Raw genomic sequence first — 17,161 nt, 5'->3', positions numbered from 1 at the left:
CTTGATGATGCACAGGTTTTAAAACTCTATCTTGGTATCACCCAAGCACGAGTTCCTGATTCACCTCGTTCTCTCTTTCTCTTTCTCTTTCTCCCTCTCTCTCTCTCTCTCTCTCTCTCTCTGTGGGCAGCACCCTCACCTCAGGGTCAGAGGTTGTGGGTTCAAGTCCCACTGGAGCACAAAAATCTAGACAGACACTCCCAGTGCAGTGCTGAGGGAGCGCTGCACTGTCGGAGGGGCCGTCTTTTGGATGAGACATTAAACCGAGGCCCCGTCTGGCCTCTCAGGTGGATGTAAAAGATCCCACGGCACGACTTCGAAGAAGAGCAGGGGAGTTCTCCCCGGTGTCCTGGGGCCAATATTTATCCCTCAATCAACATCACTAAAACAGATTATCTGGTCATTATCACAATGCTGTTTGTGGGAGTTTGCTGTGCGCAAATTGGCTGCTGCGTTTCCCACATTACAACAGTGACTACACTCCAAAAGTATTTCGTTGGCTGAACAGCGCTTTGGAAGTCTTGAGATTTTGAAAACCGAGATATAAATGCAAGTCTGTCTTTCTTTCTCTTAATGGACATAGAATACAAAAACAAGGGAGTCAGGCTGAATCTTTCCAAACCTCCGGTACGGCCCCAGCTGGAGGATTGTGTCTTTAGGAAGGATGTCGAGGCCCTGGAGAGGGTGCGGAGGAGATTGACCAGAATGGTCCCAGGGATGAAGGACCTCTAATGTGGAGAGACTGGAGAAGCTGGGATTGTTCTCAGAGCAGAGAAGGCTAAGGGGGGATTTAATAGGAGTGTTCAAAATCACGAGGGGCTTCGATAGAGTCGATAGAACAGGAGGGTCGGTAACTAGACGACACAGATTTAAAAGAACCAGACGGGAGATAAGGAGAGATTTTTTCACACAGAGGGTTATGATCAGGAATGCACTCCCAGAAAGGGCGGAGGAATCAGATCCCACAGGAACTTTCAAAAGACAATTGCACATGTGCTCGAAGAGGGAACATTTGCAGGGTTAAGGGGGAAAGTTGGGGCCTCCTGTGCTGTAAACTTCTGTACCCTTTCCACACTTGCTGGCCCGTGGCCTTGGCCTGTCGCCCGACTTGTTTTGCCGACTGTTGCACTGGTGACATGTTGCGTTCGTCAATTGACTCCCCCAGCTGTTGGTTTTGTTTTTCCCCCTCTACGTCCCGAATAATTCCACCCCCGAGAGAGGAGTGAGGAGGACACACAGACTGAGCTGCCATCAAACCCCAGGAGGCATCTGACAATGGCTGGGCCAATGTCACTGAGGCACTGTTATATATGTGGACTTGTATTTACTCTGTACAGCCACCAGAGGGCTCATCCCCTGGAGTCCCAAGGGATCCCATAATCCCTTGGGAGCACAGGTATTTAAGGAGGATTCACAGTTTGAAGAGGCACGCTGGAGACCTGCAATAAAAGACTACGGTCACACTTTACTTTGAGCTCACAGTGTTCAGTCTGACTCTTTCTCCATACACAACAGGCACAATGGCTAGAGAGCAGAAACTGTGAAGGAGCTAAGGGATTTGGGGGCTCCAGCTACACAAATCACTAAAAGCCCAGAGACAGGTACATAGAGTAATCAAATAGGCTGATGGAATGTTGGCCTCTATCTGGAGGGGAGCTGGAATACAGAGGGGAGGAAGTGAGGCTTCCGTTGTACAGAGCCTCGGTCAGACCCCGTGTGCAGTAACTGCGTCCAGTCCTGGGCCCCGCCCCTCGGGGAGGGTATATCGGCCTCGGAGGGGGAGCAGCGCAGGTTCCCCAGGGTCATACCGGGACTGAAAGGGTTAAATCCTGGGCCTGTGTTCCCTCGAGTGTAGAAGATTAAGGGACGATCTAATCGAGGTGTTTAAGGTGATTAAAAGGAGTTGATGGAGTAGATAGAGAGAAACTATTTTGATGAGATGAGGAGGAATTTCTTCTCTCAGAGGGTTGTAAATCTGTGGAATTCCCTACCCCAGAGAGCTGTGGAGGCTGAGTCATTGAATATATTTAAGGCGGAGATAGACAGATTTTTGAGTGATAAGAGAATAAAGGGTTATGGGGAGCGGGTGGGGAAGTGGAGCTGAGCCCATGATCGGATCAGCCATGATCTTATTGAATGGAGGAGCAGGCTCAAGGGGCCGAATGGCCGACTCCTGCTCCTATTTCTTATGTTCTTATTTCCTCTGGTGAGCAGGGGGGGGGGGGGAATGGGGGGAGTCCAGAACAAGGGGCAGGACCTTAAAATTAAAGCCAGGCCGTTCAGAGTGATGTCAGGAAACACTTCTTCACACAAAGGGCAGTGAGAATCTGGAACTCTCTCCCCCAAAAAGCTGTTGAGGCCGGGGGTCAATTGGAGCTTTCAGGACTGAGATCGATATATTTACATTGGATCAGGGTGTCGAGGGGCGTGGAGCAAAGTCAATGGAGCAGAGTTACAGATCAGCCACGATCTCATTGGATGGCGGAACAGGCTTGAGGGGCCGAATGGCCGACTCCTGGTCCCAAGTTTGTGGTCGGGTCTTCAGTAAACAGGAGAGGGTGAAGGGGAAAAGAACGATCAAGATTAAAGGAGCTAAAATATTAGCTCAGAGAAGGGGACGGTGTCAGAATATCACCTCTGTACCTGGGGAAAGGTTATACTGCTGCACTCAGCGATTATGCCTCTTATTTAATTAACTAGGAGACACCAAGTTACCCAGTGGGGAAAAAAACTAATAAAAGCGTCCTCCTTTTCAGAGGGGCAACAGGAAACATAAACATAAACAAAGGCAACTCCGAACAGTTATATAATCACATGATTTACATTGCCCACCAAAAAATCTCGTTCCATGGCACAGTAATGTTTGACAGAAAGGTTTACTCTGCCATGGAAACGGTGAGCAGCTTACTGTGGCTGCTTGTCCCCAGTGCCTACACTTCACTGGGACCCAGGGAGCCATCGCCCAGGACAGTCCATCAATAACAAGCCTTCCATCTGCCACACCAGCCCCAACGCCGGGGTCAGAGGCCAAGCGAAGGCAACATCAATCCTCGGCCAATAGCCTCTCGGCACTTCCTCCGAGGCCCGGCCTGTCAATTCACCACTCTCCGGCTATCTACAAACGCAGGGTTAATGGGGGGGAAGCAGTAAGGTTGTATGGAAAACAGGAGCAGGAGGAGGCCATTCAGCCCCTCGAGCCTGTTCTGTCATTCAATCAGTTCACGGCTGATCTGTACCTCAACCCCATTGACCCACCTTTGCTCCGTATCCCTCGATCCCCTCACCCAATAAAAATCACTTTCAGTCTTGAAATCTCCAATTGACCCCCGGCCTCAACAGCATTTTTGGGGGAAAGAGTTCCCGATTCCCACTGCCCTTAGTGTGAAGAAGTGCTCCCTGACATCACCCTGAACGGCCGGGCTCTAATTTTAAGGTCCTGCCCCTTGTTCTGGACTCCCCCCACCAGAGGGAATAGTTTCTCTCGATCTACCCCATCAACTTCTTTAATCATCTTAAACACCTCGATCAGATCTCCCCTTAATCTTCTACACTCGAGGGACTACAGGCCCAGTCTGGGCAAACGGCCCTCGGGATTTAACCCTTTCAGCCCCAGTATCACCCTGGGGAATCTGCGCTGCTCCTTTTCCGAGGTCGATATACCCTCTCCGAGGGGCGGGGCCCAGGACTGAACGTAGTTACTGCACATGGGGTATCACCAGAGCTCTGTATCTACACTATCGATGAATATTCCCCAACAAACAAAGCTTTGGAGCTCAGTCCTGCCCAGGGTTGGCCCTCAGGCCTCGTTCACTTTTTTATTCTTTTCCGAAGGTTTTATTGAGCTTTACGGATTGGGATGGGAATAAATATATCGTCAAACAAAACCCGTTTACAACAAGCGAGAGAGAGAGAATGAAACATTCGTGGGATCAAAACCTCCGGGACTCGTAGAGTCCGCTTGCATGCCCTTAGCCTATCAGACACTATCAGAGTGTCAGCTCTGGCTCAGTGGGCAGCACTCTCGCCTCTAATTCAGAAGGCCATGGGTTCAAATCCCACTCCAGAGACCTGAGCACATAACCCAGGCTGACACTCCCAGTGTAGTACTGAGGGAGCGCCGCACTGTCGGAGGGGCAGTACTGAGGGAGCGCAGCACTGTCGGAGGGGCAGTATTGAGGGAGCGCCGCACTGTCGGAGGGGCAGTACTGAGGGAGCGCCGCACTGTCGGAGGGGCAGTACTGAGGGAGCGCCGCACTGTCGGAGGGGCAGTACTGAGGGAGCGCCGCACTGTCGGAGGGGCAGTACTGAGGGAGCGCCGCACTGTCGGAGGGGCAGTACTGAGGGAGCGCCGCACTGTCGGAGGGGCAGTACTGAGGGAGCGCCGCACTGTCGGAGGGGCAGTACTGAGGGAGCGCCGCACTGTCGGAGGGGCAGTACTGAGGGAGCGCCGCACTGTCGGAGGGGCAGTACTGAGGGAGCGCCGCACTGTCGGAGGGGCAGTACTGAGGGAACGCCGCACTGTCGGAGGGGCAGTACTGAGGGAGCGCCGCACTGTCGGAGGGGCAGTACTGAGGGAGTGCCGCACTGTCGGAGGGGCAGTACTGAGGGAGCGCCGCACTGTCGGAGGGGCAGTACTGAGGGAGCGCCGCACTGTCGGAGATGCCGTCTTTCCAATGAGACATTAAACTCAAGACCTGTCTGCTCTCGCAGGTGGACGTAAAAGATCCCACGGCAGTATTCGAAGAAGAGCAGGGAAGTTATCCCCAGTGTCCTGGGGCCAATATTTACCACTCAATCAACATCACTAAATTGTTGAGTCATCAGTGCTGTTTGTGGGAGCTTGCTGTGCACAGACTGGCTGCCGCATTTCCCACATTGCAACAGTGACTACACGTCAAGAACTACTTCATTTGCTGTGACGCGCTGTGGGACGTCTGGAGGTCATAAAAGGCGCTATAGAAAATCAACTTCTTATTTTCCTTTTCTTTAAGTTACAGATCTTTGTCCATGGAACCCCTCCCCTCCCCTCCCCCACTCCATTATCTACCACCCTCAGAGATACTCAATCATTAACCTGCTTGAGAGCCATTGATCCCCCAAAGATCCTCTTCAAGACAACGGACTTGTTGCTTGTAATCACAAGGTTCGTCCCTTTCTGGGACGTGGGGATCACTGGCATTTATTGCCCATTCCTGGTTCCACTGAACCGCTGCAGTCCCTGCGGTAAAGTTTCTTCCTATTGTTGTGGTGGTTTGATACAACTGAGTGGCTCATGTAACTGGGGAACATCTACCAGAGTGAGAATCAGCGTGTGGGACCCGTACCCCAGTGAGTGTCGGTGTGTGTGGGACCCGTACCCCAGTGAGAGTCAGTGTGTGTGGGACCCGTACCCCAGTGAGAGTCAGTGTGTGTGGGACCTGTACCCCAGTGAGAGTCAGTGTGTGTGGGACCCGTACCCCAGTGAGAGTCAGTGTGTGTGGGACCTGTACCCCAGTGAGGTTCAGTGTGTGTGGGACTGTACCCCAGTGAGAGTCAGTGTGTGTGGGACCCGTACCCCAGTGAGAGTCAGTGTGTGTGGGACTGTACCCCAGTGAGAGTCAGTGTGTGTGGGACCCGTACCCCAGTGAGAGTCAGTGTGTGTGGGACCCGTACCCCAGTGAGAGTCAGTGTGTGCGGGACCCGTACCCCAGTGAGAGTCAGTGTGTGTGGGACTGTACCCCAGTGAGAGTCAGTGTGTGTGGGACCCGTACCCCAGTGAGAGTCAGTGTGTGTGGGACCCGTACCCCAGTGAGAGTCAGTGTGTGTGGGACCCGTACCCCAGTGAGAGTCAGTGTGTGGGGGACCCGTACCCCAGTGAGAGTCAGTATGTGTGGGACCCGTACCCCAGTGAGAGTCAGTGTGTGTGGGACCTGTACCCCAGTGAGAGTCAGTGTGTGTGGGACCCATACCCAGTGAGAGTCAGTGTGTGTGGGACCCGTACCCCAGTGAGAGTCAGTGTGTGTGGGACCCGTACCCCAGTGAGACTCATTGTGTGTGGGACCTGTCATGTAACCCATGTATAAACTGACCTAAGTTGTACACCTCGAGAACACTGACCACAAGGGGGTGAACTTGTGGGAGACACTCCTAACCTGGACTTTCCGGTATAAAAGGGGAAGCTCCACCCACCGTCTGTCTCTTGAGGTCTTGGTAATAAAGGTAACTGGTCACAGAGTGACCTTCTCTCAAGTATGGGCCTCGTGTGCATTTATACTGTATAGTAAGGACATATTATTGGTGACAAGAAACTGGGGTTTAAAACACGCGAGCATGGCCACTAGCAGCACAGAAGAGAGGTACTGTGTTGGTGATGATTGGGACTACTTTATTGAGAGACTACAGCAAAGTTTTGTCACTAAGGAATGGTTGGGACAGGATTCGGCCGACAAACGCAGAGCTCATCTCCTGACGGTTTGTGGATCCAGGACGTACTCCCTGATGAAGGACCTTCAAGCGGTAGAGAAGCCGGCGGACAAGACGTTCAAAGAGCTGAGTCAGTTGATCGGGGAACACCTTAAACCGGCGAGCAGCATGCACATGGCGAGACACCGGTTTTACACGCACCGGCGGCGAGAAGGGCAAAGCGTTCCAGACTTCGTGGCAGACCTCCGGTGACTGGCGAGCCTATGTAAGTTCACAGATGCATGCAGAGCGGAGATGCTGCGAGACTTTTTTTATTGAGGGCATCGGGCACGCTGGGGTTTTCAGGAAACTGATCGAGACCAAAGACTTGACCTTGGAAGCGGCGGCTCTGATAGCCCAGACATTTATCTCAGGGGAGGAAGAGACCAGAATGATTTATGGCAACAATCTTGGCTCAAATGCGGCAAACGACCAGGGAGTCAACATTGTTAACGCGGCACACAGTTCTCTAGGCAGACAAGGGCAATCGGACATGCCCCAGCATGTAGTCGAACCCAAAAGGGGGAATTCAACAGAGACAATGGCTAGCTGAACGGCGACTCATGGCATCGCAATGGACAATGTGGCCAGTAATCGGGCCATCAACACCTGTTAATGGTGCGCTTAAGGACAGTTACAGAGACAGTCAGAGATGATCGACTGGTAATGGACCTTTTGTTTCCGACAATGGGGCCTCCAGCTCATGCTGGAGGTGTGGAGGCAAACACCCAGCCAGAGCTTGCAGGTATCAGCAATATACCTGCAGAAACTGCAACATCAGCAGTCACTTGGCGCGTATGTGCAGGAAGCCTGCAGCCAGTTTGATGTACAAGGAGGACGGGTCCGATGTAAGCCCTACGAGGCCAAATGAATACTGGGGGAAATCGCTGGAAGCTGAAGTTCAGCGAGTTCATATGGAGCACATATACAGTTCATACACTAGGATGCCACCGATAATGATGAAAGTGCTCCTCAATGACATCCCAGTATCAATGGAGCTGGACACGGGGGCCAGCCAGTCCCTGATGAGTATCAAACAGTTCGAAAGGTTGTGGGTGTCCAAAATTATTGCCGATTGACGCACTGCTACGGACATATACAAAGGAGATCATTCCGGTGCTAGGCAGCGCCACGGTAGTTGTGACCCACAAAGATTCGCAGAACAGGTTGCCACTTGGGTTGTCCCGGGGGACGGTCCCGCACTACTGGGGAGGAGTTGGCTTGCTGTCATGAACTGGAAATGGGGCGATGTCAATGCAATTTCTTCTGTGGAGTGAGTATCATGCTCACAGGTCCTGGACAAATTTGACTCCTTATTTCAACCCGGCATCGGCACTTTCATGGGGACCAAGGTAGTGATTCACATAAACCCGGACGCCAGGCCAGTACACCACAAGGCCAGAGCGGTGCCGTACGTGATGCGGGAAAAGATAGAATGTGAATTGGACCGCCTGTTGAGGGAAGGCATCATCTCGCCAGTCGAATTCAGTGACTGGGCGAGCCCGATTGTGCCGGTGCTCAAGGCGGATGGGTTGGTCAGGATATGTGGCGATTACAAGGCCACCATCAATCGGGTGTCACTCCAAGACCAGTACCCGCTACCGAGAGCGGAGGACCTCTTTGCGACGCTATCCGGTGCCAAACTTTTTTCAAAATTGGACCTGACCTCAGCTTACATGACCCAGGAGCTGGCGAGTGAGTCGAAGAAGCTGACCACCATCACGACACACAAGGGGTTGTTTGAGTATAACAGATGTCCGTTCGGGATTCACTCAGCCGCCGCGATCTTTCAGCGAAATATGGAAAGCCTCCTCAAGTCGATTCCAAGGACGGTGGTTTTTCAAGACGACATCCTCATCGCGATACTGAAGAACACCTCCACAACCTGGAGGAGGTGCTACGCAGACTGGACCGGGTAGGGCTGCGACTGAAAAAGGCGAAGTGCATCTTCTTAGCTCCAGAGGTAGAATTCCTGGGGAGGAGGGTAGCAGCAGACAGGATCAGACCTACTGCGTCCAAAACGGAAGCGATCCGGAGAGCACCTCGACCCCGTAACACAATGGATCTGCGTTTGTTCCTGGGGCTCCTGAACTATTTTGGCAACTTTCTTCCCAAATTGAGCACACTGTTAGAGCCGCTACACGTGCTCCTACGCAAAGATCGCGATTGGGTCTGGGGGGACAGCCAGGAAAGGGCTTTTGATGGAGCATAACAAATTGCGTGCTCTAACAAACTTAACGTTATATGACCCGTGTAAGAAACTAGTTTTAACGTGTGATGCATCGTCCTAAGGGGTCGGGTGTGTGTTGCAGCATGTCAATGCCAAGGGTCAGTTACAGCCGGTAGCTTATGCCTCCAGAAGTCTGTTCCGGGCAGAAAGGGGCTACGGGATGGCAGAAAAGGAAGTGCTAACGTGTATATGCAGTAAAAATAATGCACCAGTACCTGTTTGGCAGGAAATTTGAGCTGGAGACAGATCACAAACCCCTAACGTCCCTTTTGGACGACAACAAGACCATAAATGCAAATGCATCGGCCCGCATACAGAGGTGAGCACTTACGTTAGCCGCCTATGACTATACAATTCGGCACAGATCGGGCACTGAAAATTGCGCCAATGCACTCAGCAGGCTCCCATTAGCCACCACTGAGGGGGCAGCTGAGCATGCTGCTGAGATGGTCATGGCTGTTGAAGCTTTCGAAAGCGAAGGCTCACCCGTGACAGCCCGTCAGATTAAAGTCTGGACAAATAAAGACTCACTACTGTCTTTAGTTAAGAAATGTGTCCTGAATGGGGACTGGGCAGCCACATACGGGGCATGCCCTGAGGAGTTTAAATCGTTTCACAGGCGCAAGAATGAACTCTCGATTCAGGCCGATTGCCTACTGTGGGGAAACCGAGTAGTCATGCCCCAGATGGGCAGAGCGGTGTTCATCAGAGAACTCCACAATGAGCACCCGGGCATTGTCATGATGAAGGCAATTGCCAGGTCACACATTTGGTGGCCAGGGATAGATGCAGACCTGGAACTTTGTGTTTGCAGGTGCAACACGTGTGCTCAGCTGGGCAACGCACCCAGGGAAGACCCCCTTAGGCCCTGGTCCTGGCCCGCCAAGCCATGGTCACGCATCCATGTTGACTACGCAGGTCCTTTCATGGGAAAAATTTTTTTGGTTGTAGTAGGCGCCTACTCCAAATGGATTGAGTGTGCCATTTTACATTCAAGCACATCCCCTGCCACGGTAGAAAGTCTACGGGCAATGTTCACCACCCACGGTCTACCGGACATCTTGGTCAGCGACAATGGCCCGTGCTTCACAAGCACTGAATTCCAGGACTTCATGGCAGGCAAGGGAATCAACCATGTCAGAACGGCACCGTTCAAGCCAGCCTCAAACAGCCAGGCGGAACGAGCAGTGCAGATAATCAAACAGGGGATGCTCAGAATCCAAGGGGGTTCCCTACAAAGCCGCTTTTCACGCCTCCTGTTGGCCAATAGATCCCAACCACACTCGCTCACAGGGGTTCCACCCGCAGAGCTGCTAATGAAAAGGGCGCTCAAAACCAGGTTATCCCTTATACACCCCACTATGAAAGAAATTGTTGAGAGCAGGCGTCAGTCACAATGTGACTACATGACAGGAATGCGAGGGCACGATGTATTGATGTCAACGACCCTGTTTTTGTCCTTAATTACGCTGCAGGGCCCAAATGGCTTGCAGGCACTGTGATTGCCAAAGAGGGGAATAGGGTTTTGGTAGTTAAACTTACCAATGGACAAATCTGCCGCAAACACGTGGATCAAACTAAAAGGAGGTTCAACAATCCCATAGAAAAAGCAGAGGAAGAACACGACATAGAGTTTACTGCACCACAGGTGACCGAACACCAGAACCAAGTGGAGAGAGCCCAGTCACTGTGGGCAGTCCGGACAGGCCTGAGGCACCACAAACAGCAGACACTCAGGCCAGCGTTCAACAACCAGAGTCCCAACTCAGGCGCTCTACAAGGGAGCGTAAACCACCAGAGAGACTTAACCTGTGATCCCAATAAGACTTTGGGGGGGCAGGTGATGTCATGTATTCAACTGTCATTGTAACCCATGTATAAGCTGACCTAAGTTGTACACCATGAGAACACTGACCACTAGGTGGTGAACTTGTGGGAGACACTCCTAACCTGGACTTTCATGTATAAAAGGAGAAGCTCTATCCACCGTCTGTTTCTTGAGGTCTTGGTAATAAAGGTAACAGGTCACAGAGTGACCTTCTCTCAAATATGGGCCTCGTGTGCATTTATACTGTATAGTAAGGATATATTAGGATCCCTACCCCAGTGAGAGTCAGTGTGTGTGGGACCCATATCCCAGTGAGAGTCAGCATGTGTGAGACCCGTACCCCAGTGAGAGTCAGCGTGTGTGGGACTCGTACCGCAGAGTTAGTATATGTGGGACAGGAACCCCAGCGAGAGTCGGTGTGTGTGGGACCCGTACCCCAGTGAGAAGCAGTGTGTGGGAGATCCATACCCCAGTGAGAGTCGGTGTGTGTGGGACCTGTACCCCAGTGAGTGTCGGTGTGTGTGGGACCCGTGCCCCAGTGAGAGTCAGTGTGTGTGGGACCCGTACCCCAGTGAGAGTCAGTGTGTGTGGGACCCGTACCCCAGAGAGAGTCAGTGTGTGTGGGACCCGTACCCCAGTGAGAGTCAGTGTGTGTGGGACCCGTGCCCCAGTGAGAGTCAGTGTGTGTGGGACCCGTGCCCCAGTGCGAGTCAGTGTGTGTGGGACTTGTAACCCAGTGGGAGTCAGTGTGTGGGACCCGTACCCCAGTGAGAGTCAGTGTGTGTGGGACCCGTGCCCCAGTGCGAGTCAGTGTGTGTGGGACTTGTAACCCAGTGGGAGTCAGTGTGTGGGACCCGTACCCCAGTGAGAGTCAGTGTGTGTGGGACCCGTGCCCCAGTGCGAGTCAGTGTGTGTGGGACTTGTAACCCAGTGGGAGTCAGTGTGTGTGACCCGTACCCCAGTAAGAGTCAGTGATTGTGGGACCCCTACCCCAGTGAGAATCAGTGACTCTGGGACCCCTACCCCAGTGAGGATCAGCACATTCAGGGAGGTGTGGGGGTGACCAGAATGTTAGAACGGAGGAGAGGTGAATTTTATGGATAGAGTCGAGGTGTTGATGCTGAGAAATGGAACATTTTTGACATTTAATATTGAACTGCCCCGAGCCAGCACTGATACTTCAATACCCATGTCCATAAGCAAGGTTACAGAATGATTAAAGTCACTGCATGGTCAAAATTATGGAGGGCTAGAACAACGACTTGTATTTCTATAGCACCTTTAAAATCGTAAAATATTCCAAGGCAATTCACAGGAACAGTAACATTCAAAACGCGACACCAAGCCACATAAGCAGCGATTAAGAGCAGTGACCAAAAACTCAGTCACAGAGGTCCGTTTTAACGAGTGTCTCAAAGTGTCACCTGGCCAAACGTAAAAGACACATCCTGCCCCAAATACACCACACAGTGAGTGACCCTTACCCTAAATAAACAGTGACTCTGTACAGTTAGTGAGTGACCCTTACCCTAAATAAACAGTGACTCTGTACAGTTACAGTGAGTGACCATTACCCTGAATAAACAGTGACTCTGTACAGTTACAGTGAGTGACCTTTACCCTGAATAAACAGTGACTCTGTACAGTTACAGTGAGTGACCCTTACCCGGAATAAACAGTGACTCTGTAAATACAGCAGTCATTCACAATCGAAAAGCTGAGACTGCCAGACTGTACAGATTGGTTTCTCAGGTACAACTGCCCTCACCACTGAGGGATCACAGTGTGACTGCATTCCCCCCCTCCGCCCCCCCCCTAATTCTGGCCGCCCAATCTGTAAACTCTAAAAACCTGAACAATGTTCATTGTCAACAAACCCGACCGCAATATCTAAGACCCGAGTAAACGTTTCACAAGGCAAATGAGGTGAGGAGCAGGTTTCAGAACATCCTGTTTACGATCAACTCCGGCATGAACAAATCTCGGTTTAAGTACAGCTGGCCTTTGACAAGATTGGAGTCACGGTCACACACACAGACACAGACACACACACACACACACACAGACAAACACCAACACATACATACACCAACACATACATACACCAACACACACAGACACACACACACACAAACAAATCTCTTGCCAGAAGTGATATTTGCCTCCAACAAGGCAGAGAACCTCTTCCCATAATGAATAAAATTAGCATAAAACTCACATAATCGTGGAAGGCCTTGGCTTCACTCGAGTGCTCGCAGGTTTCCCGTCTGTCAGGAGCTGCACAGTACAGATCCCAAAATACACTGGGGAGAGGAGACAGAGACCGTCACTGAACTCTTCGTTCATTTATTTATTAACATCGGTAAACATAGGAAAACAACCACATGTACCCTCTGTACCCAATCTGGCTCCACAACACCTGGACCTCTCACCCACGTCTGCCTGATCTCCATAGGGGACACACATGCCTCAGTACCCAACCCCAACCCAGATCCTAAATCTCCAGTACCCAATCACAATCCCAATCCTCAGTCTCCAGGACCCAACCCCAACCCAGATCTGTAGGCTTCAGCACTCAAACCCAATCCCAAACTCAACCCAAATTCACTGGCCCCAGTACTCAACCAATCCCAATCCAAGAACCACTGACCGAGAAGAACACGAATCTGATTCTGCTCCCAGTCCCAATCTGGGAATCCTGGCCCCCAGTTCCCGAGCCCAATCCTGGAACTGCACAACCAGTGGCCAGTTCAGATCCCAGCCCTGGTAACCTCTGCCTATAGAGCATGAGCTAGCTCAGTCCATGCCCCCGCACCACCCCCCAGCCCTGGTGCCACATATATCAGGATCCAGCTACACACAATGTCCCAGAGCTTTCAGTGGACAAGTTCCACTGACCAACCCTTCTGTTATTCGTTCCTGGGATGTGGACATCACTGGCAAGGCCAGCATTTATTGCCCATCCCTAATTGCCCCTTGAGAAGGTGGTGGTGAGCCCCCTTCTTGAACCGCTGCAGTCCGTGTGGTGAAGGTGCTCCCACAGTGCTGTTAGGGAGGGAGTTCCAGGATTGTGACCCAGCGACGATGAAGGAACGGCCGATATATTTCCAAGTCAGGATGGTGTGTGACTGGGAGGGGAACGTGGAGGTGGTGGTGTTCCCATGCGCCTGCTGCCCTTGTCCTTCTAGGCGGTAGAGGTCGCGGGTTTGGGAGGTGCTGCCGAAGAAGCCTTGGCGAGTTGCTGCAGTGCATCTTGTAGATGGTGCACACTGCAGCCACGGTGCGCCGGTGGTGGAGGGAGTGAGTGTTGAAGGTGGTGGAGGGAGTGAGTGTTGAAGGTGGTGGAGGGAGTGAGTGTTGAAGGTGGGGGATGGGGTGTCGATCAAGCGGCTGCTTTGTCCTGGACGGAAGGGGGTGTGGAAAGAACTCGGCAGGGGATAGCATCGGGCAATTTCAGTGATCAGCATCGTGGATCTGCTGGCCAGGAACAGGAGTATCTCCATCAGGTACATTTACCCAGAAGGTTGCCCCTCATTAATTTTACTGCACAAAAGCAAAACACTGCAGAAAATGGAAATCCGAAATAAAAACAGAAAATGCTGGAAATACTCAGCAGGTCAGGCAGCATCTGTGGAGCGAGAAACAGAGTAAACGTTTCAGGGTGATGACGTTCTGTTCTGATGACGTTAACTCTGTTTCTCTCTCCAGAGATGCTGCCTGACCCGCTGAGTATTTCCAGCAGTTTCTGTTTTTATTCCATTTGATTCCAACCCAGCTTCAAGACAAAATTCAGTGTGAATCCCCACTGACCAATCAAACATCATGACGAGGGACTTCAGTTGCGCTGAGAAACGGGAGAAACTGGGATTGTTCTCCTTACAGCAGAGACGGTACAGGAGAGATTTAACAGAGCTGTTCAAATTCATGAAAGGATGTGATAGAATAAATAAGGAGGAACTGTTTCCACTGACGGGAGGGTCAGGAACCAGAGGACGCAAATTGAAGGTAATTGGCAAAAGAACCAGAGGGAGATGAAAATGTTTTTACGCAGCGAGTTGTTGTGATCGGGAACGCGCTGCCTGAAAGGGGGGTGGGAGCAGATTCAATAGTGACTTTCAAAAGGGAATTAAAAATTTAGAATCATACAATGATACAGCACAGAAGGAGGCCATTCGGCCCATCGTTCCTGTGCCGGCTCTGTGAAAGAACGATCCAATTAGTCCCACTCCCCGCTGCTCTTCCCCCACAGCACTGCAACACTTTTCCCTTGAAGTATTTACCCAATTGAAAAGGACAATGATGGGCTCTGGGGAAAGAACAGGAGGGAGTGGGACTAATTGGAAAGCTCTTTCCTGCTTTGCCTCCAACCTTCTCCCTATCGTTCCTGAAGGTACGCCTCTTGCCGAGGTGCAGCTGCAGGAAGCCGCCCTATCCCCAAGTGGTGAAGGCGAGAGTCGAGGCAGGGATTGTGAGCTGGATATTCGACAATGGGGGCTTCACTGCTGACCTTGTCCTTCGTCTAATGGACACATGTGTGCACCTTCCCATCAGGGATCGGGAGCAGGAACCCTGGCTGAGTCTCACCCCATGAACGTAGGGACACCAAGACTAATTGCTGCTTCGTCCAGCCCAGGCTGGGGATGGAATCTGGGTCGTTCCCAGTGTGTGTGTGTGTGTGTGTGTGTGGGGGGGGGGGGGGTTCAGTCCCACACAGGGTCAGGTCAGCTCACTCAGCACAGGCCGGGGATGGATTCTGGCAGGGATCGGGAGCAGGAACCCTGGCTGACACAGGACGGGAGGCCTATCGTGGTACTGAGCTCCCCACCCCCACCCCACATACAGCAGGAAAGGCCCCATGTGGGGCTCAATACCACACCGGCCAAGATGGTCACAGGCCCCGGGAGATAGAACCTGGGGCCATTGGCGGGCATGCACAGCTCAGTACCACCCCATTCCTGCAGATTCCCAGTGTGAGGGAGGCTCCTGTAAGACCCCAGGCCATCCAAGGAAAGTTTGTGAGGCTACAGAGAGAGAGAGAGAGAGAGCAGCAACAAACTGCCAGGATAGAGGAGCTCTCCCTCTCCATCTAGAATCAGATTTCCTTTGTTTGAGGAGCTGGATTCTTGCAGAAAAAACACATCACTTTAAAATAAAACTACCGGATAAGATATCCGGGAACAGAAACTTACCACCACCAGGAATGCAGGAACCCGGGGGGTTCTCCCAGTGTGATGTTTTTCTCCCAACGGATCTGAAAAATCAGGAGAAAGAGATCAGGATGGAAGAGGCAAAGGAAGCAAAAGAATAGTAACAGCGGCAAATTTCAAGATCGGAAACTTTAAGGACAGACTGGAGATGTTTACCTCGGACAGAAAAGTCTGTGCGGATTTCTGAGCTCCCACATGTAGCAAGTATTCGTAAACATATAGAGCCAGCCTAGTGAGACACAAACACAGGCTTCAGCACATTCGACCGCTCCAAACTTTTTAATTTCGCAACAAGCACTTTTATTAAATTTTTTAATTACATTTTAATAGAAAAGACACACACAAACCCCCCAAAATAATTATATATATATATATGTGGAATAAAACATTGCCGGGACTGAGGGAGCTTTTCTGTTCCCGGGATAGAGAGGCGCTGAAATTCACAATGAAATTGAACTGTTGTTAAAAGCAGGAAATGTAATATTCGGAATTTATTAGAATTAAAACCTGTGTAAAAAAAAAATCGCAATTTCCAAACGCGCGGGGATTTTTTTAATTTTGCAAAGCTTTTTAATTCCCCCCCAAAATTTTAAAATTAAAAAAATGCAATAGAATTTTTTTTTTAAAAACTTTACAAGGAATTCCTTCCCTGCTGCCATTCAGCATCCCCCCCCCCCTGCTCCAACTCTCCCTCCCAGAACAGAACCGGGCAAATATCGCTTCCAAAAAAAAATGCCTGCTGTCCGCAGACTCCGGCAGCTTGCTTTCAATTCTTGCAAGAGCTTCTCTATCTCTTTATTTCCCCCCCACCCCCTTCCTCCTCATCTGCTTTCTCCTCTCGCTCCCTATCTTTCGCTGCCACTTACTTTTCCCTTGCCTGACCGTCCGAGGGAACCGTGCATCCTTTCCCCTTGTTGTACATAGCCGCTGTCTGCCTCTTAAAGCTGCACACACCTGTCAAAGGAGGCAGCCAGTCGCCATCTCCATAGCTACATCTGAGCAAAACTCCCAGACCAATGGGCACCAACCAGACACATTTTCCGAAGGGGAACTTGAAACCGACGCGAGCTGGAGGATTTCTCTCTCTGTATATATAATTGTTTTTTTGGATTCTGACGGATTACCGGCTCCCTCTGCCGAGAGAAACACACCACAGTTTCTTAAAGCTGAACAGCTATGCAAACCCACCCCCCCCCTCGGTGAGACCACTCATAAAAACAGCAAAAAATACTGCGGATGCTGGGAACTGAAATATAATAGCAGAAAATGCTGCAAATATTCAGCGAACCAGGCAGCATCTGTGGAGAGAGAAACAGGGTTAACGTTTCAGGTCGATGACCCTTGGTCAGTCTACACCTGGAGCACTGTGAGCAGTTCTGGGCACCACACCTGGAGCACTGTGAGCAGTTCTGGGCACCACACCTGGAGCACTGTGAGCAGTTCTGGGCACCACAC

The 17,161-nt window shown here is 51.3% G+C and overlaps 1 protein-coding gene across 1 annotated transcript in view; it reads right to left on the bottom strand.

Moving 5' to 3' along the window:
- ssbp4 (single stranded DNA binding protein 4) overlaps nucleotides 1–16,770 on the bottom strand; it is a 109,748-nt gene extending 92,978 nt beyond the window's left edge. Inside the window, exons 1-4 of the mRNA XM_070860775.1 lie at nucleotides 16,573–16,770; nucleotides 15,863–15,935; nucleotides 15,689–15,750; nucleotides 12,718–12,802 (exon numbers count right to left, since the gene is read on the bottom strand). Coding sequence (XP_070716876.1) covers nucleotides 12,718–12,802; nucleotides 15,689–15,750; nucleotides 15,863–15,935; nucleotides 16,573–16,628 — 276 coding nt within the window. The 5' untranslated portion in view covers nucleotides 16,629–16,770. The remainder of the gene's footprint in view (nucleotides 1–12,717; nucleotides 12,803–15,688; nucleotides 15,751–15,862; nucleotides 15,936–16,572) is intronic.
- Nucleotides 16,771–17,161: the final 391 nt, after the last annotated feature.

The sequence above is a fragment of the Pristiophorus japonicus genome, chromosome 18, assembly GCF_044704955.1.
Source record: "Pristiophorus japonicus isolate sPriJap1 chromosome 18, sPriJap1.hap1, whole genome shotgun sequence".
Classification (NCBI taxonomy): Eukaryota; Metazoa; Chordata; class Chondrichthyes; family Pristiophoridae; genus Pristiophorus; species Pristiophorus japonicus.
Note: the sequence above shows the minus strand (reverse complement) of the source record. Positions and strands in the feature narration are given on the sequence as shown.